We start from the raw sequence: 26,656 nt of genomic DNA, 5'->3' as shown, positions 1-26,656 counted from the left end.
TCACAGACAAATGAATTGTATTTCTCAATGGATATTTTCCAAAGAACAGAAATTATTAAACTTACAAAATAAAACTGCCACCTGAGAAAAGCAAACTAGTAAAAAGAAATCTCAAAAAGTACATATTAAATACATGTATTTTGTAAATAAGCATTTTAGAAGAATGTACTAACTTTAATTTTTTTCCTAAGGGGGGAATAAAGAATGATCTAACAGAACTCCTGTTTTCCTACTGTGATCCAAATATACATTCTCTTTAAGCCAAAAGAATTAGAGTAAAAACCTTTATACTTCCTAGAGAACTTGTTTGATCTGTGGATTTAATCCTGTATGATAAAAATGTTCCAAGTATGAAATATAGAGTATAAATCCTTAGCTGTACTGCAAATGCTTTGGCATGCAGATGTATTTTTCCATATTTTAATGAAAACCAGATTTATTTATAAGTTGCTTTAATTTCATTCTCGAAAGGAATGGAACAAGAGTATCACATGTTCTGAATTAGGATCTTACTCACATCCAATACCAATTATGTAACTAAAATGCAAGACAACTTAATTGTGTCAATCATATTCCCCTGACAAGATCATTAAATGTTAACAGAGAGCTTCCAACTTTAACAGTCATAGATTTTAAAAATGTAAGTTATTCTATGAAATATATAGATATATCATGAAAGTTCAGTATAAGTATTATAGCTTCTGACATCTATTAGATTATTATGAACACAGTTTCATTTTGATATCTTTATAAAGATTTATATTTCAAAGGTACACCAAGCCTGCAGATAACCCAGAAAATTAGCACACCTGAAAGATCTTAATTAAAATTTATTATGAATCAAACCCTAAAAGTTTATCAATATCATGTTGATCTCATAGAATACTGCCATGTAAGTCTATCTAGAAAAAAACTGTCTTTTATAGATAGTAAAGTCAATTATCATAATATTTGTTTCTTAATTATTTTCTAGCATTAAGCTTTCAAGATTAATGATTTATCTGCGTTCAAATAAGTTAATATAATTAGCCCAAATAAATGAATATATATTACATTTAAAACAAGATAAGGTTGTTAAAAAGACATACAATTTTAAAACGTAACAGAGATAATGCAAATTGACCACAGCATTTTGAAGTATATGATTTTAAAAATCTATTTCTAACATGTAAAAATAACATTGTAATCAATTTTCTATTAATATGAGTGAGATGGAAGTTCATTTTAATTTTTATTTTAAAAAAACAAACAAAAAATCAATGCAGCAATGTAAATCATTTGCCAATTATTTAAAACGAAGCTACGGTAAAAATATCACTTTTAGAGAAAGAAGACCTAAATTTCAATACCAGTTCTGCCACATACTACTTTAATTATTTCTAAAATATTACATATATTTACAATCCCTTCTCTTTCCACTGACATGTGACAATAAAAGAATACAAATAGGAGCCACGAAATTCAGGACCAAGAACAAAGAAAACACATGTGACAACTGTTGGAATTAATACAGTTATATTAATTCAAATGTGTCACATTTGACTCTGAGCTTCCCGGCAGTCAGGGCAAAAAGGCAAACACCACCTTTAACATAGTAATTATTAGAATTTCTTAATTCTCCACATTTACACTGCGCTATAAGTTTCTGTATACACATGCTTGTTTATACACATGCTATTAGCATATGTATATATATCTTACTTGATCATCCCAGCAACTTTAAGAAGGCAATATTGGTACCCCCATTACATCACATAAAAAAACCTAAGGCTCCAAGTAACTTATATAGTCAAAACAAGTTAAATTAAGTTCCTGAGATTATTGAATATGAAATGGATAGAGCACACATCTCCTTACTCTTAGTCTAGTCCTCTTTATTCTACCTCATATTGCCTTGATTTCTTAACCCTAAAATATAAATTTCTCACATAGAATTTGAGTAATAGAAGGTGCCCTCAATGTTTTCCACAGCAAATACAAAAATGAATTTTACATAGCTATTTCTAACAGGAATTGTTTATCAACCTAAGGATAGAATCAAAATGTAACTAGATAAAACTGTAGATAAAATAAGGTAGTTGTATCAGATGTGATAATGAATGTGGAAACCTCATTAATTGTAAAGTATCATACAAATGAACAATATCTTCTGATGAAGAAAAATCATTTAGGACTTCTATTTGTCTTTTTTCAACTAAATTTTCTTGATGGTTTCTATTCAGATCTAAAGTATACCACACTTTTCTTACAAATATGTATTTGCAGTTATCTAAGTAGAATTCTTTAATGGAAGCTGAATTGTAAAAGCTAAAAACTAATTTTTGAAATCTTTCCTTGCATTCCAGAACAAGTTCAATTATTGAAGCAGAACAACCCAATATTCAAATCTAAAAGTCTGACAGGTTTTGTATTGTGGTTTGAAACTTAACTATGTGAAATAACTTGATGGCAATTAAAATGATTCATCCTGTCTTTTCAAGTTCATTTTTCTAAAATTTTCTTGTTCTACACAGTGAAAAGAAAAGCACAATTAATTTTGTTTTTTCCCTATAAAGAGGCAAGTCAAATATAAGATGCATTTTTTTAAATAAAGATAAAAGAGATATGACATGGTTTAGCATTATTTATAATATTGTTCAAAAACAGGAAATGAAACAATTAAGTCCTTGCAAATAATTTATTTTTTTGCCATGGTATACAATAGGAATTTCAAACACGTATAATTGTAACTGCCACATTTTTTATCACTATGATTTGCTGAGAAGTGACAGCAATATCACTCACTCCCCTCCTTTGTTTAAGACCTGTACTGTCAGTATATTCAACCTTCTCCCATCCCCAACCCCAGTCTTGCGTATCCCCAGAAATTTACTCTTTACTCCTCCTTAAGAGCGTCTCAATCTCAGATCTGTCTCAGCCTATCTCACATCCCCAAGGAATGCAAGGGTTATATCTGGTGCTTCATATGGTTCACAGAACAATGCTTTCATATGGGTAATCAATAAACATTGGCTGAGTAGTTTCTATTCTATTACTGCTTCATTTCTGCCTAATTTGTAAGTGTCTTCAGGGCAAGGACTACATTTATTTTACTTGCCACTACAGCTTAATAAATATTTACTGAATTAATAAATGAATGGACACAATGTAAAATGCTTTTTCTTACCTACTATAGTCTCCAGTCAAAAATTCTGCAATAGCAGCAGGAAACTCTGTTTTAATAATTAAAAGATAAGATGACATAGCTGCAAAAGAATAAAAAGTGTTTCTATTAGAATTCTATGATTTTTTAACCATTTAAAGAATAATCCATCTAGGAACACAGATGTCCATTAGAGCTATGACAACATATGAAAGATTAACTTATAACACACTATACCAAAGAGATACACACACCCCCCCCCCACACGAATAAAGATAAGTAACTGTAGAGAAGAATAATTGTTAAGTACATTAAGTATCTTTTGTTTACATTCCAAGTCCAAAGCAAACTAGGTAAGAGAAAGGGTCTTGATTTCAGGCTACTTTTAAATGAAATTTGTACAAAGTTTTACTAAAAGTCTCTTATATGTTATCACCCCTTTTAAGGCATTAGAGGTTAGTTTAGCAACAACTGACATAGACACAGAAGTTTAATAGGTATGACTAGTAACTGGATTATTTGTTCCTTCTTACTAGAGAAAGATGCCTCCACACAACAGAGAAGTCTCATTCCCTCTGTCCCTTTCTTTGCCTCTCTACTATCCACCCCTGCATTATGAACACATAATTATAGGATAAAAAGAATACATAATGAATTACATTTAAAATCAATCTCTAAAAAGAGAGAAAGTTCAATAGAAACCATTAAGTATATTAAAAAGACAAAAGTTCCAACTTTTATGCCATTTTATTAACAGGGTTCATCTATATTATACAATCATAACCTGAAGCCAGCATTATTTCTCACATTTAATCTAACAGAGTCTGAGAAATAACTAGCTTTTGTAGCACTTTAATAATGATCCTAATTCTGATGTAGCTATAAAAAAATTCTATAAAAATACTAGGAAAAGTTTTAATATGGTTATAGAATACAGAACTCATTCATATGTAAATACTTGAGTTTAAGCTTAAATACTTAAATATATAGAAACTCAGATGATTTGCAGTCAGAAGTTCAATTTAACAGAGTAAGAGTCTCTTTCCCCACAGAGATTATGTTTGTGTGTGTTGGGAGCGGGGGGCAAAAAGAAAATGCCATGAAGTGTTTGGGAGGCCAAGGAAGGCGGATCACGAGGTCAGGTGTTCAAGACCAGCCTGGCCAACATGGTGAAACCCTGTCTCTACTAAAAATACAAAAATTAGCCAGGCGTGGTGGCACACGCCTGTAGTCCCAGCTAACTTGGGAGGATAAGGCAGGAGAATCGCTTGAAACTGGAAGGTGGAGGTTGCAGTGAGCTGAGACTGTACCACTGCACTCTAGTCTGGGTGAAAGAGCAAAATTCCATCTCAAAAAAAAAAAAAAAAAAAAAAAAAAAGAATAAAGAGTATACTTTGTGTGCACATTAATTTTATTACTTATTTATTTTTCAGGAAACATTTCACTTTCTCCTTACAAAACTTACAAAAACTAAGAACAAAAATGAATGCCAAGTTTCAGTGGCAAAAATCTGGGGAAAAATTGATTAAAAGGCTCAAATAGTTTAAGAAGAATGTATATTTCTCAATCAACATTATTTGAAAGGAGCCGAATTTCATGATTATAATGATTTGTGACCATTTAACTTGAGAAAAAAAAGGATACATGCTAGTTTGTGTGTAAATTTGTATGTAGACAGATAATACTACAAACATACACACACTCTCAATTTTTTTTAGTAAAATAACATGTATTTATGGCAAAGTAAAATTTAGAACAGTTAAATAATCACTTCTTTGTGATGAAAATATACATATACATATTTTTTCAGTTTACAATGATTTCTTTTTCCCTAGCAGAAGTATAGCTATGTCTCAGTGAGTTGACTAAAACCCACTGAGACATTTCTGCAAAATCTTTTAGTTATGGGATATTACAACTGATTGTATGCAAAAATGTGTTCTGTATTGTTCATATTATCATAAGGAAAAATGCTATCAATTTGGCACAGAACAGAAGGAAGGTTTAGATTAACTTTGTCCATTCAAGGATTTGGAGATTTTATAATATTTTACCGATTCCAAAGAACTCTACACATACAGTGCAAAGATAAAAATTGTGAATTGAATTTGCTGAAACTGTCCTAGATTTACTTAAATATATCTTGTGAGAGAGACAGAGAGAACAGAAAAAAAGACAAAATACCTTGAAAACAAGGAAAGCCGACTTCCTATAAAATGTAATTTATTATCTGCCCATCTTTCTTTCTTGCTTGGATTAACCCAACACCATATGCATTTCTGAAGTTTCAGACATTCATCTCTTTCAGTAATTTTCTATTATTTCTTTTGGACCTTTAGCTGTAGAAAGCTTCAGTGAATATGAGATCCTATTTCTTTCTAATATAATATCTGTCATTCTTTCCAGAATTTCTATTAGCCTCTGACTAATCATTTGATCACTTTTATCCTCTGTTGTACCCTTAACTCTTTGGTTTTCAAATGGGAGTACTATTTCATTAGATTCCAGTCTGAAGAATCATGTATATTTTAAGAAATATGAACTCAGCAAACATGTGTTTCTCTCTCAAAGAAGACCTCACATACAAGATACAAATATAATAAAATGTACAAAACATTGCTTCTTTTCTAGAAAATGTTAGTATATATTTTAAGAGCTACACAACCACAGAGCTTACTATAGGGGAAAACCCACACAGATTAAGCCAGTAAAACAAAGACCACTACCATTCTACTCACTATGAAAATTATTTTTTTCTTAATCACAAGTAAACTTTCATGTAAGAACTAGCACTTTAACACATTATATTATATATGATACAGAGAAGAAACAAAAAGATTACTAAATACAATTAAGTTAGGAAATATATCTTAATTAAATTCATACAAAAGAACATCAGCTCAATAAAATGAACGGGAAAAATTTTAAAGATATACTATTGAGAGGAATGCTCATATTGCTTTTGTTTTTAACTAAAAGGTTTACTAGATCAAATAGCTGGCTGCCACACTTTTTGTCTCACGTCTTTTGTAAATGGCATAAGAAAGTGTTTAAGCACATATCTTTCAGATCAGTCATAAGGAAAAATTTGTAAATGATTTTGGGTGACATCGACACATAGTATAGATTCCTAAAACAAGACACACCATGTCCTACTCTCAATTAATAGCCGCAATTGGGTCATCCACAAGAGCCATGCATATAGTTAAGTGACCCCAAACCACCAAAGCCAAAATCAGTGACAGAAGATATACCTTGATGTCAGGTATTCAGCCATTATAAATCACTTAGTTTTACCATATTAACTAAACAGGTATTCTTTTCTACTTAATTTTAAACATAACTAATAGAACTCATTTAATAGAAACTTCTCTGGAAAAAAATAAAATATCCGTCAACTTAAAACACAGAAGTTGAAAGCATTTTTAAAAAAAACATGGAGAAGTAACATTAATATTAAAAAAGGACTAAAATGGGGTAAAATCTGATTAGGTAATAGCAAGTTGCAAGGTGTTAATATCTGTTGATCTAAGAAGAAGTTGAAAGCATTTTTTAAAAAAAACTTGGAGAAGCAACAGTACTATTAAAAAATGACTAAAATGGGGTAAGATCTGATTAGGTAATAGCAAGTTGCAAGGTGTTAATATCTGTTGATCTAATCATAAAGAGAAATACATGAATTGGGCCCAGGAGGTTGAGAGGAGAGATGTTAGAAACAGAGAAATGGGAAAGGAACTCTGGGCAGAGATCCATGAGAACAGCGAACATCTTTGTTTTTCAGATGCCTACTGTATGCTTGGTAGTATTCTACACAAGTTATTTCCTCACTTAATCTTTATACAAACATGTGAGGTACATATTATTTATTTCACAGAATATAAGGAGGTACAAAGAAGTAACTTGCCCAAGCTAGTGATGGTGGAAACAGCCAGTCTGGGTTGAGAAACTTGTTCTATTAACTAGCGTGCAGGAGCAAAGTGAAAAAGTAAACAAAACAAAGACAAATAAGGAAAGTCTACCAGAAGGACCACTCTTCAGAATTATTTTTCTTTTTTAAATCAGTATTTAAACAAACTACTTCTGAATGCTGAGATTAACAGTTAACTTCAAAGGAAATGAATCTCTATCACAGAGAACGTTAGTCAGAAGCTTTAGTAACACTTAGAATTTTTATTTCATCTTGAGATATATTTTCAATGCATTTCATTTTTCAGTATTGTCGCTGCTTTGGTGAAGTGATTAGTTCAAAATTCATGGAGTTTCATGATGAGATTCTATTGCATCTACTGCTATGACTCTACTGTATTTATGGCTGTGATTGTAGTTCTGAAGAGAAAGTTTCCTATTCTCACATATTTGAAATATTAACACTCCACTGAAATCTAAAAAATAAAAATCAGTCTCTGTGCTTCCAAATACTGTATTCTTAGCGATTATTTTTCCCAGCATTCTGAAAATGCTTCCCAAGTTGTCGTTATTAAGCATACAAACTTAAAAAAGAAAACCAACCCTTAATTGGAGTTTGGGCCTAAGACATCATTACAATTTATGAAGATAAGTATCTTTTTTGTTAAACACATAAAATATATGTATGAGGATAGAATTACTTTCAGCTATTTTTAAAACAGAATTAGGTTTTCAGCACTTGGGGGAAGTTCAGCAATTCTTAAAGGATTACTCAGCCCTAAACAAACGGATGTAGTATGGGAAAAAAATAAGTTTGCCTTTCTGTCTCAGAGAGATTCAATTTTATTTCAAACATGTTTTTAGTCATGGATACTAACTGGTTTATTCTATTCAATGTGTCTTATTAATCTGGTGGTCCCACAAAATATCTAAATGCCACTGAAGTTCTATCTGCACTCAAATAGAACAGAACACATGCATAAATGAAAATCAAAACATATGGAGGAAATGCTCCCCCATGACCCTAGGTATATCTTTGTCTTATCATTTTCAAGATCTTAAATTTGAATAAAAAATGGCCAAAATATCTACTGCTCTGAAAATTTTATAATTTTCAATAGAAATTACTAAGAAAAATATTTTTTAAAACCTTAAAAAAAATACATTACCAGCAAATGTTATCAAATGAAGTGCTGGTGAAAAAGACTCTCCAAATTTCCTCTACCTCTCCTATTTTAAGGCAGTGCTTTCCAGAATAGAATTCTAGACACTGTCTCAAGAAAGCTGCAGTTTCACTACAGATAAACCGACCAGCAGATGGCGATGTATCTGCACGCCCTATCCTAGTTTCCCAAGAGACAATACAAACTAATTCATCTGAAACACTCTTAGTACTTTTCTACCCTACCAAACAGTAAATAAATAAAATGCATGAATGAATATACAGGAAGAAAGTAAATCAAAGTAGTTTCTAGCATCTAATATTGTGAATTTTTCAAATACTGAGAATTTGAGATTTTTATAATTCTCAACTGAAAATGATCTTATTTATACCTTTATCTTTATGAGATTTCGAAATGGGGTTACTCGAGTCCATAGATTACCAAACTGAGGTGTTAATAAAGGCTGCAAGAGTAAGGTGTGTGGATTCTGTGCCAGACTGAAACACCTGGGTCATTCTAGCAATTTCAGGTTTTCAGTAAGACTACTAATGTTTATGGTTTTCCTTTCACAATACGTAGTAATGATTAAATCTTTAATCTCCTTTAAAGAACTGGGGCTTTGAAGAACTAAGGAAAGCATATGCTATTCATAGTGATCCTTCGTATTTATAAGAGCAAAATACGAATATAACATCCTCCTAGGAGCTACTCATCTTTCCACATTTTGAATTGGGCAAGTAAGACTTTTTCTGGCTTGACTAAGATGATGATTGGGATGTAGTGTTTGATTTCTAGTGATATTCTAGCCTGCTGAATGGTTTACTTCAGGAGTTCAAATGAATGTGAAACCAACTACTTACCTCAGTTTTTAGGAAAAGAATCACATAATACAACACTGTTACAGGAACTATGTGAAAACTATGTTATACTTATTTCTACTACAGTTCTTAATCCTTTATCCTTAGTTGTTAGGCCACCAAATTCAAACTTTCTAAGGCAGAATTGTCCCACCTATAACAGCATTAAAAATTAAAACTTCCAGACACCTCTTTTCTGACCTTGGGTCCCAGTAGTAGTGGCTCTCAGCAAATGCTACTCCAGCACCTGAGGAAATGGGCTACAGAGGGTTACCTCTGGCTCTAGCCGATTTTGAGCCTCTTATTCATTAGTATTGGGAGGATATCAGGAATTGCTTTTAAGTAGTAATTTACTATATGGTTCTCAAATTTCCAAAGCCAAGGATTTCTATAACCTTAGAATAAGAGTGTTAAATTTAGTGTGTTGCATTTTTTCCATTATAAAATTTAGAGATTTTAATTGAAGACAGTAGATTTTTTCAATCAATTTGTTAGACCACACTAGTGCCTTGTGACTAATACTTGGTGCCTGATTAATCTCAGGGAAGAAAAAAGATTTTCTGTGAAGTTCCAACAGTAGACGCTTTCCTAAGAACTATATGTTTACTTACGTATACTGTGGGTTTCTCTTCCTGGTCAATCAACTCTCTTTTTGCTCTTGAAGAAGTACTAAGCCAGGTCACTAGCTTTTCCCTCTCTCCCTTCTTATTCCTTTCTTTCTTCCTATAATAAATGTTATTTACTAAATGCGTACTACATGCTAAGTACTAGGGATGTAAATAAATGAGCACATTAATTTGATTTATGGAATATGAAAATGTGGGAAATAAACTGGGTCTTTGGTGAAAGACACATGAAACAAATATTGATCAAGGGCAATTTGTGGTCATTTTGCTTTTAAAGGCCTTCCATTTCCATTGTTTTCATGGATTTACCACAAGAATTGTATCTCATGAAAATTGAGAAGTATTTAAATGTTACAAAGAATAAGAGAGTTAAGAAACATTAAGATATGATTTACTTAATCTGAAAATAATAGATATTTTACATATATATATATATATATATATTTTTTTTTTTTTTTTTTTTTTTTTTTTTTGAGACAGTCTCGCTCTGTTGCCCAGGATGCAGTTTAGTGGCGAGATCTTGGCTCACTGCAACCTCCGTCTCCCAGGTTTAAATGATTCTCCTGCCTCAGCCACCTGAGTAGCTGGGACTTACAGGCACGCAACCCTACGCCTGGCAAATTTTTTGTATTTTCAGTAGAGACTGGGTTTCACCATGCTGCCCAGGCTGGTCTCAAACTCCTGAGCTCAGGCAATCCTCCCACTTTGGCCTCCCAAAGTGCTAGGCTTACAGGCGTGAGCCTCCACACCCAGCCTATTTCGATAAATTTTTAACCTATTTTACATAAATGAGATCTAACTCTTCCCAATATTTTGAACTTTTACATTTTTATATAATTCTAAACTAGAAATCATTCTATGGTCTTTCAAGTTTCTTTTTTTATTGTTTACATAGTATATTCAATTGTCTCTTTGAGGCAAAATCTTAGGCTTTTAAGCAGAACTTTAAAAACTGTCTTATTCATTCAACAAATATTACTTATTGAGCCCTTCTCAGAAACTAGGTAAAGTTAGGAAAACACATAGTTTCTGTCCCCAGGGCGTTAGAAAATCTTCAACATTTAATCTTTTCACATTTTTCAAACCTTTACTGTATCACAGCAGAAAGAATCAAGGCCAACTGAGCAAGGTTTGAATCCAGGCTTCATTATGGGGTAAATGTGAGCAAGCTACTTATCTCCACTGCACACTGATCTCCTCTCTATAAAATGAAGATAATATCTATATTGAAGAGTCCTTATAATTAAAGTATCTAGTAGAGTGCTAGACCTAAATAGAATCTATTACATTATTTTTCAGTTTTAATTTAAACAACCACTGCAAAACTCAGATAATGTATACTAACAAACATTCTATTTTTTAAACAAATGTTATCTGAACTACATCAGACAGGCACTTAAGATATGTAAAAATTCAATCTGATTTACACTTAATATAATCTTTTAAATATCCAATGTATTTCCAATTAATAAACAAAATAATCAAAATCCATTTTAAAGTAACATTAAATAAGTCATTATATGATTGACTTATTATAATAAAACAGTATATATATACTTATTTAATATAATGACAAAGGATATTAAATATCCTCCCAAATAAGTATGTTGTTTATTTGCAAGCACACACGGACCAGAAGTTCCACAGATTCTGTATATATCAATCAAGAAACTACTTTTTAAGACTAGGGTTCCTAGACTTTAACATAAGAGGAGGTTCTAAAGCGTAGTCCTAAGAACTGAAGTTCCCTTTTTTGTAGTGACAAAAAATGGCATCCATGAACGCTTTAGGGCAATAGCTATTGATTTGCTAAAGATACCTAAGAAAGGGCCAAATCATCTTTTGAACCAAGTATAACCCTCTCATTGAACTTTCCTGTATTAAAATATGTTAATAACCTAAAATAATTAATGTGCCTCCCAATGTGCCAAATTTGAATTCAAATTTTGGGGTCAGAAGGGACCCTAAGCTCCCTGCCTCCCACTCTACCTTCCAACAATTTAACAAAGAGGGAACTGAAGCCTAGACAGTGAGAGGGAGGGATTTTCACAAGACATATGGCTACCCAATGGCAGAGACTGGAGTGGATAGAATTTAAGGTATCTGACTTTCAATCCAGTGTTCTGCTCACAAGAGCAAGCTTCCAATTCTATTATAATAAAGAAACGGTTTATGTACATCTGGCTATGAAAAAAAGACAGAAAAAAACTCTGAAAATATGTATTTGGTTATTACTGACTGGGCACTTAATACACTTTTAACCAATGTGAAGAAAATTATGAGGATATTATTCTAAAAACTAAATAAGCATTGCCAGCTTTTCTAAATTTAAGAGACATTAAAAACTTCTGTGACTGCTCTAAATCACCTTCTTTTAAAATGTTCTAAAATAAGCAAGCAAGCAAACCAAAAAACTTAAGAGTTGGAAAAACTCATCATCTATCCACCACCAAATGCAAGAATCCTTTCTAGAATTCTGGCAATTGACCAACCAGCTCTGTTCGAATGTTTTCAGGGCTAAGGAGCACTTTCAAAGGGATGTAGGTCATCCTCATTATCACACAGCTTAGTTACAAGGCTACTCCAAATGAGAAAACCCAAACCAGCTTCTCTGTAGATTTCTATACTTTAGCACCAGTTCCGCCCTCTGGAACAATACTTGAATTAGCCTAGTGTCTTTTTGTGTATTTTGTGTTCAGTCTTTCAAATATTCGAAGCTAGCTGCCAGTCTAGCATTTCCCTTTTCTCGATAAATATATCTAGAATATTTAAAGTATTTAGAAAGAGATCATACAAATCATTTCAGCTCTATTCTGCTCAACAAAAGTTTATCAATTCCCAGGTATTACGCTAGGTGCTGGGAGTACAAAGAGAAATGAGGCATATTTTTGAGCTAAAGGAACTTAACAATACAGGGGGGTACAGGAGCATATATAGAGAGAACTTAAATCTAGTAACAGCAAGTGCTACAGTATAGCCATCTCCAATAACAGTTATAAACAAGATTAGAGGACAAGAAAGGAATTAAGGTGAAAAGGACAAAGAATACAACAGTGGGCATTGTGCCAGGGTCACAAATTTGTATCTAAATTGCTGAACTGAACAGTCTACATAAACTGTTAAACAATGGTTCAATGTAACCTAAACAAAATGTGATTGTTCTTAGAACCTATATAGACAGGATAAAGAGGGATTCAAAATATAAAAATATATATCATATTCAGAAACATTATCCGTGCACAGTTAAGCAATACTTATTTGCTAAATTATTCTAAAATAGATCTTAAAATTAATGACTATAATAAATTCATAAATGAAGAGACTGGTTTTCTTGACTTCTGCTGTGAAGTGTGAAGTAGTGTGTGTTAGGAGAAAATTATTTGGTATGGCATGCAAGAAAGCATTCTTTTTATTCATAACATTTTTTCATGAAAATTCAAAAAATTAAAACAGGATTCCAAAACAATGGCAGCACAATTCACTGATGGAATGTTAATTTTTTCCTTTACAAAAAAAAAACTATAAAGATGGAATTTGATTGAACAATACTTAAAGTGATATACCTCAGACCTCTTGAGTATGAGAGCTGAAGTTTATTAAAACTTTCATCTTTGAATTAAACTGTTACATGTAAAAAATAAGATTAAAATGTCCTCTGACTATATAATCCTGTATAAGATCCAAAGTGCATGTCAACTTTTTCTGTGTATTTTCCTTTAAGAGCATTTATTTAGCACTCCAGTCAATGATAAAAGAAAACTAAGATATTGTTCAGCATTAAGTAACTTCTTTACAACATATACACACATGATACCCATATTTTGGATTTAAATGTTTAATACATTTAATACTCAGTAACTGTCTATAATTAACAGTTTTATTTCTACATAGTTCTCAATATTGAGATTTCTAGAATCGGTTATTAATAGGAACAAGATACAGGATAAATGTGAGAATGTTTATTTATCTCAGATTTATTTATGTTTTAAACCACTTGGTCATTTTAAATTGTTGGTTACAAGAGGACATTGTTGTCCATACTTGACTGTCCACAGCCCATGGAACACTAATCCCTCTAAAGTAGTATCTGCCAAAAGGGTGATTAGAACAAAAGTAGAGGGAAAATATTTTAAAATCATCAGGAGAGCTTTTCCAGATTGTATCCTACCTTCACAATCACAGAAAGCCAACGTTTTAGAGGTGTGTTGCAGACCTAATAACACGACTGCAATCAGGATTTAGCTGCAACTGAATTTAGAAGCTACTGTCGCAAATGCTGCTAAAAGGGATCCAAAATGCAGGCTTCTGAAGATACCTATGTCTACAGAAGTTCCCAGCTAGATCTGTAGTAAGACAGCAATTCAAAGGAAGGACATTATTGCCATCACATTTATGCATAAACAATGCACTTTCAATTGCTTACCTCCAATATTCTGAATTATTATGGTGCCTGCCACCACCACCTGTAAAAAAAACCAAAAATATTCAGTAGAAAGGGAAATAATAGAAAAGAATCAGTATTTTATTATAATCCAGTAACTATTACTAAAAAAGCAGATGCAGAAGTGGTAAGTGAAGAGAAACTAAAAAGAAATTTGCCAGTCATTTGAAACACATAAAATTAATAATCATCACATTAAAAAGTATTTCTTTAACAGTTCCACAGTCACTATAAAGAAGTTTTTGAAATTTTTCTTGGCAGTCATTTTTAAATAGTTATAAGTGTTAAAAGCTAGTAATCAATGATTATCAAAGTATAAAAATTAAAAGTGTGGGAGTGGTGTCTCATTCCCTTTCTTGCTAGTTTTACCACACTGCTTAAATAAGTAGAAAAAGACAGGCTGGGGTGTGCTATGCCAATGATATATTGCCTAAAAGGAAATGATATAAGTTTTCTGATTTTATCAGCTTGGCATATACCAAGACTTTGAGCATCCCAGTCCCAGAGATTAATAAAGTCTAGAGCCCAATTATTCTCAAACCCTGAAAATATAGGTAAAATGCTCCAAACTCAGTAATGTGAATTAAGCCGAGTATGAGACGATGGGAGTTGGCAAGAACTGTAGGATATTGGAGAATTCCTCCCCCTTCAGTGGGGCAGGTGCTACTCAGCTCTGGCCACTTGATAACATGTGAGAATGTGGATCCAATGTAGCCAGATCTTCTGATTTTTCAAAGAAAGTCAGAAAATAAATTTTTTCATATTTTAATGATGTTTAGTTGGTAATCAGTTAAAAATAAAAAATATTTGAGCCATACAAAATGTTCCTGAGGACAAAATTCAGTCTGCAGGCTTGTTAGCTTATCATCTTTGATGAGATTCCTGGGGAACTCAAGGTAATCAGATATAGTTAGAGGAAACAGTAAAACACTGTGCTTCCATTTGGGCCTTTCAATCACTCAAATCTTGATGGATCGGAACCCCAACGTATCCTCAGAGCTGATTAGCTGTCTAGCATCATTCAGTTCTACATGAATTGGGAACAGATCCTCTTTCATGCCCATCTTTGTTAGGAATTCTATCAGTGGCACAGCATTCGCCTATCCTGAAAACCATCTAAGTTATTAGGACCTAGGAGACTTCAGGTTTGCAGAAGAGGTCTAATGATATGAAAATTTCACAAAGTGTCTTTGGAGATGTGGTGATTGCCACTTGAATGCTCTCCAGAAAAGACTCTGCATTTCAGTCTATGTAAAAATTAGTTCCAAAATGTCGAAGTTATTTGTGAAAAGACTACTTTGAACTTGTGTATGCTATCTTCAGTACAAATGATACCTACTGTCAGTAGTAGGTATACATGAAATTTGGTTTTATTTTCAATTAATATATTGCAAAAAACAGTAATATTAACTTATTGATTATTCTTTCATTCTTTGGTTGAATTTAAGCATTTCATATCTTGAAAGCTAGAATATCTATCTACCTACCTACCTACTTGCCTACCTAATTATGTTTTTAATGCCTAGCACAGTACATAGTACAAAGCATTTGATCAATAAATATTTGGTGAATAAATACCAATTTATAGACATTTAAATAAATCTTCCTCAAAAAGTTCAAAACATTTCAAAAAATTTCTTTGATCATCATAGTATTATCCCATATTATAACCATATAATATCTGGATAGAAGGAAATGGTTAAGTTTCAACCCAACTATGGAAGTGGGGAGAAAATCTAAACAAGCAACCGAACAACAACTCCTCATTCACAGTATGCTTTGTCTAGTGTGCCTGCCTACTGTGAACTTTTTTTGGTGCATGTATTAAAACGACAATGCAACTACTCTAGAGTTTTAGGAAAAGAAGACTCTCAGCAGTCCCTACTCTTTAAACTTTGCTGCTATACAAACAATGCAGGAAATATGAACATGAAATGACAATGATATCAGTGATGCTACTTAGAATTATATTTATAGGTTATGTTATATTAATTGTGGAATTTTCTCATACAAAAATATTTTCTTCTTTGTTTAAACTAGATGGAGGAAATTGATCCCTGGCTACACCAAACATCCTAATCCTCTAGAACAAAAAAATTGCTGCTAAGTAAGATTAACAAAACCTTTTACCCTCAAGTAACATACTCTGTTTCGTCTAAGTTTCAGGTTACTAAGGTCCAAGCCACGATGCTATATAGTATATGATTTAAGCATTCCTTTTCGTACTTTAAAAACAAAGTTAGGGCTGGGCATAGTGGCTCACACCTGTAATCCCAGCACTTTGGGAGGCCTAGGCGGGTGGATCGCCTGAGGTCAGGAGGTCGAGATCAGGCTGACTAACTTGGAGAAATCCGTCTCTACTAAAAATACAAAATTAGCCAGGCGTGGTGACACATGCCTTTAATCCCAGCTACTCAGGAGGCTGAGGCAGAAGAACAGCTTGAACCCAGAAGGCGGAGCTAGTGGTGAGCTGAGATCATGCCATTTCACTCCAGCCTGGGCAACAAGAGCGAAACTCTGTCTCAAAAGCCAAAAACAAAAAACTCCACCAAAGTTAACTGGAATGTAAATACAAGTTTTCTCTCCATTGCATAGCTATATATTTCTCCTCCAGACTCACTTTCAGAAGTTAGTTTAGCCACTTACAGATAGAGTATCCTTTTAGAATAAAAATAAAAATAAATATATAAATAAAATAAAAATAAAAAAAATGTTATGTGAAGTAATGCAAATATTAATTAGGTCAATTTAGCCATTCTACAATGTTTATATATTTCAAAATGACATGTTGTCCATAATAAATATACACAATTTTTGTCAGTCGAAAACATAAAAACACAAACAACAGATTTACAAACAAAAGAATTCCTGTTTGGAGCCAAACTGAATATGAATTTTAGAAGTATAGTAGCTCTTCAGAAATTAAAAAACTATATACTATAGCACTAAGTAATGTTCAACTCCTGGTGGAAGACAATTGTTTTTCTCTACCTATTAAACTACTGTAGTATGCCTATTGCAAGTGAGTGCCCAATAAATACTGCTGTTATTTCTCTTATTCTGAGGAAGAAAAGTAGTAGATCTAGAGTTCTAGGATGTGGTACTGGCTTTATATAATAGTTGACAAATAGGCCCCTTAATTTCTCTGGTCCTTAATTTCCTCACCTATAAATGAGAGGACAGCTAGATAATCTTTTAGCACTGTTCAATTCTTAAGTGATAGGATCTTCTGATTACTGGTTTTGTAAAGAGCCATGCTATAATTTGAATTTGATGTTGCTTTTCTTCTCGTCTTTATGAGGGTTTACTCATATGAGTACATAATCAAAATTAATAAAACTTAAAACAGGTTATTGCTACTCTTTTAAAGTCATTCAAGTCATTGTGCTACTTTATCAGGATGAAATATATTAAAAGATTCAAGCATTGAATTAAATGTATTGATGTATTTTTAGGAAGGACACATAGACTTCTCTTTCTCTGCCTGCTCCCATCATTCTCTCTTTTCTCACTTTAGTTTCCTTTTATTCCTCTAATGTCTTCCTTTTATATATACTTGTCTCTTTTAACTTGAAACCAAAGGAAAAATGCCACTTTGGGTTTTGGACACAATAAGGAGGAAAAAAAAAATTACCTTTCCAGGTAATCCAAATGCAAAGAGTCCAAGATCTTCATAAGATGTTACGGCTGTTAAGAGAAATTACAACGTTCACTTTTACACAAAACTATTTGTGTCAGGTCCTAAAGAGAAGAAAATTAATTATGCTACTACAAACTAATTACAGTATAATTCTTATGATCCAGGCCAATCAGGACTAAACACAAAATGAGAAAATTCTCCCTAACATCCTCAAATAAAGGCAATAGTAAAAAAGATGATTGGGCTTAATTAGCAATTTATGTAGAAGTCTTTGGTAATTTTCATCAAATCTTCAATTTTCATTCCAAAATATAAACCACAACACCTATGATTTTCAGATGTCTTTGTAGAACATGTCTTTTTACTCAGTAGTGATGGTTTTTTACCTTTTAAAAAAATCACCAAGGATTCTTTCATTATGTTTCTCTAATCTCATTTCTGAAAGATTCTCTCTCTCAAGCTGCACATATTAAAAATTATTTCCCCTTTTTACTAAGCAAAAGTTTCTAATCAATATAAGGTAACCAATCTCAACATGCAGATTAATGTAATTTTGGTCACCAACTTATTACCTCTATCTATCTGACATCTCTCTGTATGTTTTGTAAGTTAATCTGTGTAGGCTGGTCATGGGTAAATTTGTGATCTTAGGCATTCTGAAGATTTTAAGTTGCTTAAACGCTCTCAATACTAACGTTGCATACTTCTAGCAGTTTAATCCACCTGCCTTATTTTAGCTATTGAATGGCAGACTAAATTTAAAGCAGAAGTAACCTTTTTTTTTTTTGAAAACTTTTGAACGCTTATGGTCTGTAAGGATAGAGTCCTCTTAGAATAGGTAAAGCTCAGCACATTTCATGGTTGTCTAACAACTATCCATGCTGGATTAATTCAAATGGAACAATTACTCAAGAACATCCCTGCTTCTCACTATACAGTACTTGCATACCACATTGTCCACATGTTTCATTGGTAATGGTTTCTAAAAACTGGATATGTAAATAAAGTTAAAGTATAAATGTGTGATACTTTCAGGGATGTTCACTTCTCCAGGTGCCTAGAATGCTGAAAATGTGTTCACAAAAAATAATACTCTTATCCCATAATTATCAGGGCATATATTTTATTTTTTCATCCTAAAAGAGTATTCCATTTTCAAGTCACATGTTTAATAAATGTGGTGACAGAAAAGATGAAAATTAAATGGCTCATAAAATAACCAAACCGTGTCTTTAGATCATATAGCTTCATGTTTTAACTAGTGGTGCTACTATTTGTATAATCCTATAGTTTGAAAAGTGCTTACACTAAAGAGAATAGCAGATACTAAGGCTTGGTACAGCAATACACATCTTTTATTGAGTTAAAGATTTGACTCATCATTTCTCAAAGCCAGTTCCAATAAATTTTCTCAAGATATACATGGGTTTTCTTTCAACCGCCACTGTATAAACAAAAAAACTCCTCGGCACTTTCATAATCAAAGACCTCTATGTACGTAAAAATAAGCATTTTTTTTAAGCCAAATATAGTCTTTACCTATTATTACTACAAAGTTAGAAAGAAATCAGTGGAATGCTGAAAAAATAAGGAGCTTTACTAATTAAGAACACAAGTTTTAACTATATTATCAGAGTTGATCAAAGAATTTGGAAACTTCCTGAATGATACAGCTCTTTTCTACAATGTATTTACATACTGCTAAACAATGTACATGGGCAATTTAGTTTTTAATTTGAGATATACAATTTGATTTATGAGTAGAAAACTTTATGCTTTAATAATAAAAGACTTTAATAACTTTACAGGGGTGGATTTTAGACATATTTTAAAACATAAAATTAAGTTACAAAAATAAGAACTGGAATTTTTTCTTCCTATGTGAAATGCCAACATTCTTTTTTTTTCAAATCACATATTCTAAAGTAAAAGCTATCTCAAAAATTAATAATTATTTTAATCAACAAATCTTTAATATTCTTAAGCTTAATTGACGTTATACATGGGTACCATTCCTTATATTTAACATCCCAAAGCCTTGGTATATATATTAAACCTGGAAATTATGTACATATTATCTTCAATTTGGCATTGAGAAGGTAATTTGGTTCCATATTATGTTGTATGAACCAAGTCTCCAGAGCAGCTCTGATATGTCACTCTGAGGTACGAGGTTAAAGAAATATCAGTGTTCATTTTCAGCATCCGTTTTACATTACAGTTAAATATGTACATTCTTATTTTTTTGAGACAGGATCTTGCTCTGTAACCCAAGCTGGAGTACACTGGCACAATCATAGCTCACTGCAGCCTTGAACTCCTGGGCCTAAGCAATCCTCCTGCTTCAGCCCCTGGAGGTGATGGCACCACAGGCACATGCAAATACACCAAGCGCAGGCTAACTTTTCATTCCTTACTTTTTGTATAGGCAGGGTTTCACTATGTTGCCCAGGCTGATCTCAAACTCCTGGACTCAAGCCATCCTCCTACCTCGGCCTCACAAAGTGCTGGGATTACTGGTGCGAGCCACTGCATCTGGTCCATTCTTTCTTAAGAAAGCTTTTCTTCCAAAAATTTAGAGCAAGGAGGCTTTTCAGTGTTACATATGGGGATATATCAAACACCTGCTTTTCAAATGACCTATTTTACATCAGTTTCTCTGTCAGTAAGCAAGCCATCCAGGTAATTAACCCATCAAAAAGGCTAACCGGAGTGTTTTATTTTTATGCAACAAAATGAAGTATAGATAGTATATTTAGTAAACATAGCAAGCAAATACCTTTACTGTAAACCAAAACCATAACACTGAAAGATTCGAAAAAGAACTGGTGTTTCAATTACCTAAAATTTAAAACATTAAACATTTATTTTTAATTAAAAAAATTAAAACACAACACTTACTGTTCGAGAAAATGTAATCAAACTAACAGCTTAACGAAGACAGCTTGAACTGCAACTCTGACAGTAATGGTATACATTTTAGTAATCTCAAACTTGCTCTCTGGGTCTATTATTTTTTAGTCTTATGAAAATATCTGTAAATGCAGCAAACTTACAAATTGAGAAGAAAAAACCATTAGGTTCTTAAATGGAGACTGAGTACAATGGTCAAATCCTAATTCTAGCTTTCCGGTCAGCATATCTAACTAGTCATTCAGTTCTGTCACTGCCATCAGACTTCTTTTATGTTGCAAAAATTGAAGCACTTTTCCACGCCTGAGACAACATAAATATGAGTAATGGCTTCTTGCTTAACATTGAGGCTTTACTAAATAAAATGTGTACATAGCCAGCCAAATGTTCGAGCTCCACATACTCACTTTTTAACAACAAAAAATCTGGAGCATCTCAGCATATAAACCAAATCAATACTAGGGAAATACTTTTAAAATTTGACTCTGTAATTTGGGCAATTTCTTAAAATGCTGAAAACAGTGTAAACGGGTATTGACTGTTGAAATGCAATTTGAACAATGAACCTTTAAAATATTTAAAACATTTGACCCCTAAGAGCTTGTCTTAAGTAAAATTAAAAACAAGAGAAATCATTATCTGCAAAGATACTCAGGGAGTATTGTTTCAACTGGAAAAACAAAACTATCTAAATACAATGAGAAAGTGGTTACATAAATTATGGTAGATATTTTTGATAGAATAATATGTAGCCATAGAAAACTATATTTATAATATTAAAAAGCCAATATTATTTTAGGTGGAAAAAATACATAAAAAGACGAAAATGAATTACAAATCATCACAAACTTTTTTTTCTTTCTTCTTTTTTGGCAGGGAAGGGTTTCTAATAGTCTATAATGAATATAAAACAAGTGGCAGAACTTTATTTTTAAAAACCATATTTTTGTACAGTTCCATTTTCTCTACCAAATATCTGATAGGTTTTATTTAAGCTGTAATTTTAAATTTCTCTGGTGTTTAGTAATTGAAGTATTGCTTGGTCTACTAATAGGAGATTTTTTTCAGCTCCTTCCTACCATCAATATTTTAAGAAAGATGTTTTGAGAGATACAAAAATAAGATGTGGCGATGACCAGTCACATTAATAGCATATTCCTACAGAAGAGGAATAACAGTAATTATGACAATTACAAAATTAATTCAGTCTTTTACAAGAATTCATACAAACAGTACTTGGCATGACCCACCTTAAGTAAACAAATGACTGAAAGCAATCATTAGCAGTTTATTTTAGGAATTTTTTTTGATATTAAAGAAATCAATGCTATGTTTTGTGGGAGCACAAAGGCTATAAATCTTAATCAAGTAAATTTAGGGAAAATTTCTTCCTTAATGTACCATCAAGGCACACTTTAATGCTATAATATTTTGGCGAGAGCAAGAGTTTGGCCTCCACAGTAATCGTTTAGAAAGCTGCTTCCCATGAAATAGTGGAATATTTCCAGCTAGTTATTCGTGTTCTGTTCTGCTTTGCATTTTTTCCTCAATGAAACAGGACAATTAATAAACTCTGGTCATAGTACAGAGTCCAAGTTTCAGCAGCAGCAATATTATCTTTGGATCTGGATTGAGGGACATGAGTTATTCAAATACAGTTCAACTCTCAGAAAGCTAGCCATTGGGAATGTACCCTTATTATTTTGAAATTCTTGTCTTTCTTGTGTTTTCTACCATTTTCCTCTGATCTTTTTGTTTTTTTTGTATTATTTGTCCATGCAGGTCATTCATTTTTTAATATTCACTATGCAATCTCATTTGATACTTCTGATCTTTCTATGTGTTTAAATGCCAATGTGCCAACTGAATGTGGCATGATTTTAAAACACCCAACGCAGAAAACAGAATGCTAGAATACTAGGAACATTCTTTCACATGGCACAGAGGATGTGATATTGCATATATAGAGATGATTCTGGGATCTCAGTACACTACTTAGCTCTTCAGTGAACAATATTTACAGTTATATCCTTATAACTCTACCTTATACATATTTAAACTGTTAAATTTATCATACTACATTATAAATTATTTGCTTATATATTTGTTTCTCCTATTAGACTATGAGCTTTTTCAGGGAAGTAACTGGTTCTTATTTATCTCTTTATTATTAGTAGACAAAAAGAGTATTGAATGAATGAATTTCTATCCTGTGCTTCAGTTCTAAGCCCTGTCCACCTACATATACTTCAAAGTCCAAAACTGAACTCATTTTTATTTTGAACAACCTCCTCCTACTGTGTTCCCATCTTCATTGATGACACTATCATTAATCCAGTGGCCCAAGCCAGAAACCTAGGAGATACACTAGACATCTCCTTCTCCTTTATTGTCCACATTTACTCAGATATCAGCTCCTCTCAACTGTAATTCTGCCAAACCTCACCATTTGTTAACCTGTTTCTTTCTTTTATTCACCTTATTACTACCTTGGTTCAATCCCTATTTTATTCTTAGACTTTTTTAATAGTCTGGCCTGACTGCTAATCTACTCAAGCACTGATAATACAAATTAAGAGTTAGACTGACAAATGAGGAAGACAATCCCTTTATGCAGAAGAATAAGAAAAGTTTCCATCCTGAACACAATCCTGAGGGCAAGTATGACCTAGCTCGAGGACTGTGCCTTTGTGAAAAGAACAACTCCAGCCAGGTGGTGGCTCACACCTATAATCCCAGTACTTTGGGAGGCTGAGGCGGGCAGATGGCTGGAGCTTAGGAATTTCAGATCAGCCTGACCAACATGGTGAAACCCCATCTCTACAAAAAGTACAAAAATTAGCCAGGTGTGGTGGTGCACACCTGTAGTCCCAGCTACTCGGGAGGCTGAGGTGGGAAGATCGCTTGAGCCTGGGAGGTGGAGGTTGCAGTGAGCCAAGATTATATCACTGTACTCCAGCCTGGGCAGCACAGTGAGATCCCATCTCAACATCCCCTCCCCCAAACACAAAAAACCTCACAACTCCAATCTGTAGATGGTGCTTAGATCTGCTGCTCAGTTATGTCCTGGGAATTCCCTCCACTTCTTTCCTATGTCAGACTCCTTGTTTCTTTGTTACTCTCTAACTTTGGTAAAGGGTATACTCTACTGTTCGCTAAGTAAGCATGAATAAAAATTTTTGAGACCTTGCATATATGAAAATGCCATTGTTCAAACTTCACACTTAAGCAATAGTTCGGCTAGTTATAGAATTCTATATTAAAATCATTTCCCCCGAGATTTTTGAAGGTATTATTTTAAAGACATCTAGTTTACACTATTGCTCCTAGGAAGACTTTCACTACTGTGGTTCTTGATTCTTTGTATGAAATTTTTTTGTGTTGTCTGTTCCTTCTGTCTGTAAGCTTTTAGAATAGTATCTATATGACTGGATTTCTGATCATTCACAGTATGTCTTGGTAACAATTATCTTACAAGTATTATACTGGACACTAGGAGGAAAATTTTTAATCTTGAAACTAATTTCCTTCAGTTACACCAATTTTTTTGTATTATTTTGTTAATAATTTTCTACCATCCCTTTTACTCTTTTCTTGTTGCAGAATTTCTATTATTTGCATATTGGACTTCCTGGACTGATCTTCTAATTTTCTTATCTTTTCTCTCCCATTTTCAAGCTTTCTCTTTTTTCCCACCCTCAGGAAACTTCTGCAATTTTCCCAACACAACAACTGAACTAATTTTGACTTTTAGGACTTCTGTATTTTCTGAATATATGCTTTTTATAATTTGTTGTTTTTGTTTCAAGAATGCAGTATCTTCTTTTAGTTCTCTAAAGTTATTAAATATAGCTTTTTAAGTTTTCATCTGGTCTTGTATTGTCTGTTTCCTCTTTTCCTCTAAGTTTGTTTCTTTCTTTATTTGTGTTTTCTTTAATAATTTTAGGAGCGGTTTTAGGTTCACAGCAAAGTTGAACAGAAAGTACAGAGTTCCCATATACCTCCTGCCCCCCACATATGCACAGTTTCCCCTACAATCAACATCCTGCACCAGAGTGGTACATTTGTTACAATGAAGGTACCTACGTTGACATGTCATTATCACACAAAGTCCATAATTTACATTACAGGGTTCACTTTTGGTGCTGTATATTCTGTGGGTTTTGATAAATATATAATGACACGTGTCCACTATTATAGTATCACACAGATTCATTTCACTGCCCTAAAGGTGAGGATGCTCTGCCTATTCACGCTCCCTCTGCTAAACTCTGGCAACCACTGGTCTTTCTCATTTTCTGCATAGTTTTGCCTTTTCTAGAATGTCACATACTTGGAATCATACAGTATGTAGCCTTTTCAGATTTTTTTTGTTTCATTATATACATTTAAGGTGTACAACATGATGTTTTGAAATACAAAGAGAAATGATTACTAGAGTCAAGCAAATTAACATATCTACCCTCTCACATAGTTATCTTTTCTTTCCTCCCTCCCTTCCTTCCCTCTCGCCCTTCCTCTTCCCTTCTTTCCTTCCTTGTGGTAAAAGCACCTGAAATCTACTCTCTTGGCAAATTTTCAGTAAACAATATTAAATATAGTCATCATGCTGTACATTAGCTCTGTAGACTTATTCATCCTAAATAACTGAAACTTTATACCCTTTGATGAACATCTTCCCATCCCTCACATAACCACTGTTCTATTCTGTTCATATGTACTTGACTTTTTTAGATTCCACATGAATGTGAAATCATGCAGTATTTTTCCTTCTGTGTCTGGCTCAATTCATTTAGCATAATGTTCTCCATGTCTATTCATGTTGTTGAAAATAGCAGGATCTCCTTCTTTAAGTCTGAACAACATTGCATTGTACATACACATCACAATTTTTTATCCACTCACTGACACTTAGGTTGTTTCTGTATCTTGGCTATCGTGAATAATGCTGCAATGAACATGGCAGCACAGATATCTCTACAAGGTACCAATTTCATTTCCTTTGGGTATAAACCCAGAAGAGGAACTGCTGGATCATATGGTTTCTTTCACTTGATAATATGCGTTTAAGATTCCTCCATGACTTTTCATGGCTTGATGCCTCATTCCCAAAGTGCTGGAAGTACAGGCATGAGCTAACAGGCCGGGTATTTTTTTTTGAGACAAAGTTTCGCTCTTGTCGCCCAGGCTGGAGTGCAATGGCACGATCTCAGCTCGCTGCTGCAACCTCCACCTCTGGGGTTTAAGCTATTCTCCTGCTTCAGCCTCCCGACTAGCTGGGATTACAGGTGCCCACCACCATGCCTGGCTTTTTTTTTTTTTTTTCTCTTTTGAGACAGAGTTTTGCTCTTGTTGCCCAAGATGGAGTGCAATGGCTTGATCTTGGCTCACCACAACCTCCGCCTCCCAGGTTCCAGTGATTCTCCTGCCTCAGCCTCCTGAGTAGCTGGGATTACAGGCATGCGCCACCACGCCCAGCTAATTTTCTATTTTTAGTAGAGACGGGGTTTCTGCAAGTTGGTCAGGCTGGTCTTAATCTCCCGACCTGAGGTGATCTATCCGCCTCAGCCTCCCAGAATGCTGGGATTACAGGGGTGAGCCAAGGCTCCAGCACCTCATTTCTACTTAGTGCTGAATGGCATCCCATTGTACAAATATATCAGTTTTTAAAATTCTTTCACTTCTGAGGAACATTTTAGTTGCTTCCAAATTTTGGTAAATATAAGGCTGTTATTAACATCTTTATGGAGGTTTTTGTTTAGAAACATGTCTTGAACTAATTTGGGTAAATACCAAAGAGCACTACTGATGGATCCTATGACGAGATTATATTCCTTGGTTAAAACACTGCCGAACTGTATTTCAGAGTAGCTGTACCATTTCTCATTCCCACCAGCAATGAATGAGAGTTCCTGCTGTCCCACATCCTCACCAGTATTTGGTATTGTCAGTGTTCTGGATTTTTGCC

The 26,656-nt window shown here is 33.4% G+C and overlaps 1 protein-coding gene across 10 annotated transcripts in view; it reads right to left on the bottom strand.

Annotated features, from left to right (window-relative positions):
• The window catches only part of SLC38A6 (solute carrier family 38 member 6), a 116,584-nt gene that overhangs the window by 77,232 nt on the left and 12,696 nt on the right, over window positions 1–26,656 (bottom strand). For 9 of the 10 annotated variants that reach the window (XR_012090978.1, XR_012090979.1, XR_012090981.1 and 6 more), the window contains exons 4-6: window positions 17,770–17,822; window positions 14,118–14,157; window positions 3,167–3,245 (exon numbers count right to left, since the gene is read on the bottom strand). Coding sequence is in view for 4 of the 10 variants with exons in the window: in XM_073011057.1 (XP_072867158.1) it covers window positions 3,167–3,245; window positions 14,118–14,157; window positions 17,770–17,822 (172 nt within the window). In the remaining 6 variants the exon portion in view is untranslated. The remainder of the gene's footprint in view (window positions 1–3,166; window positions 3,246–14,117; window positions 14,158–17,769; window positions 17,823–26,656) is intronic. The other variant, XR_012090980.1, reaches the window with a different exon arrangement.

Source organism: Chlorocebus sabaeus, chromosome 24 (genome assembly GCF_047675955.1).
Source record: "Chlorocebus sabaeus isolate Y175 chromosome 24, mChlSab1.0.hap1, whole genome shotgun sequence".
NCBI lineage: Eukaryota > Metazoa > Chordata > Mammalia > Primates > Cercopithecidae > Chlorocebus > Chlorocebus sabaeus.
Note: the sequence above shows the minus strand (reverse complement) of the source record. Positions and strands in the feature narration are given on the sequence as shown.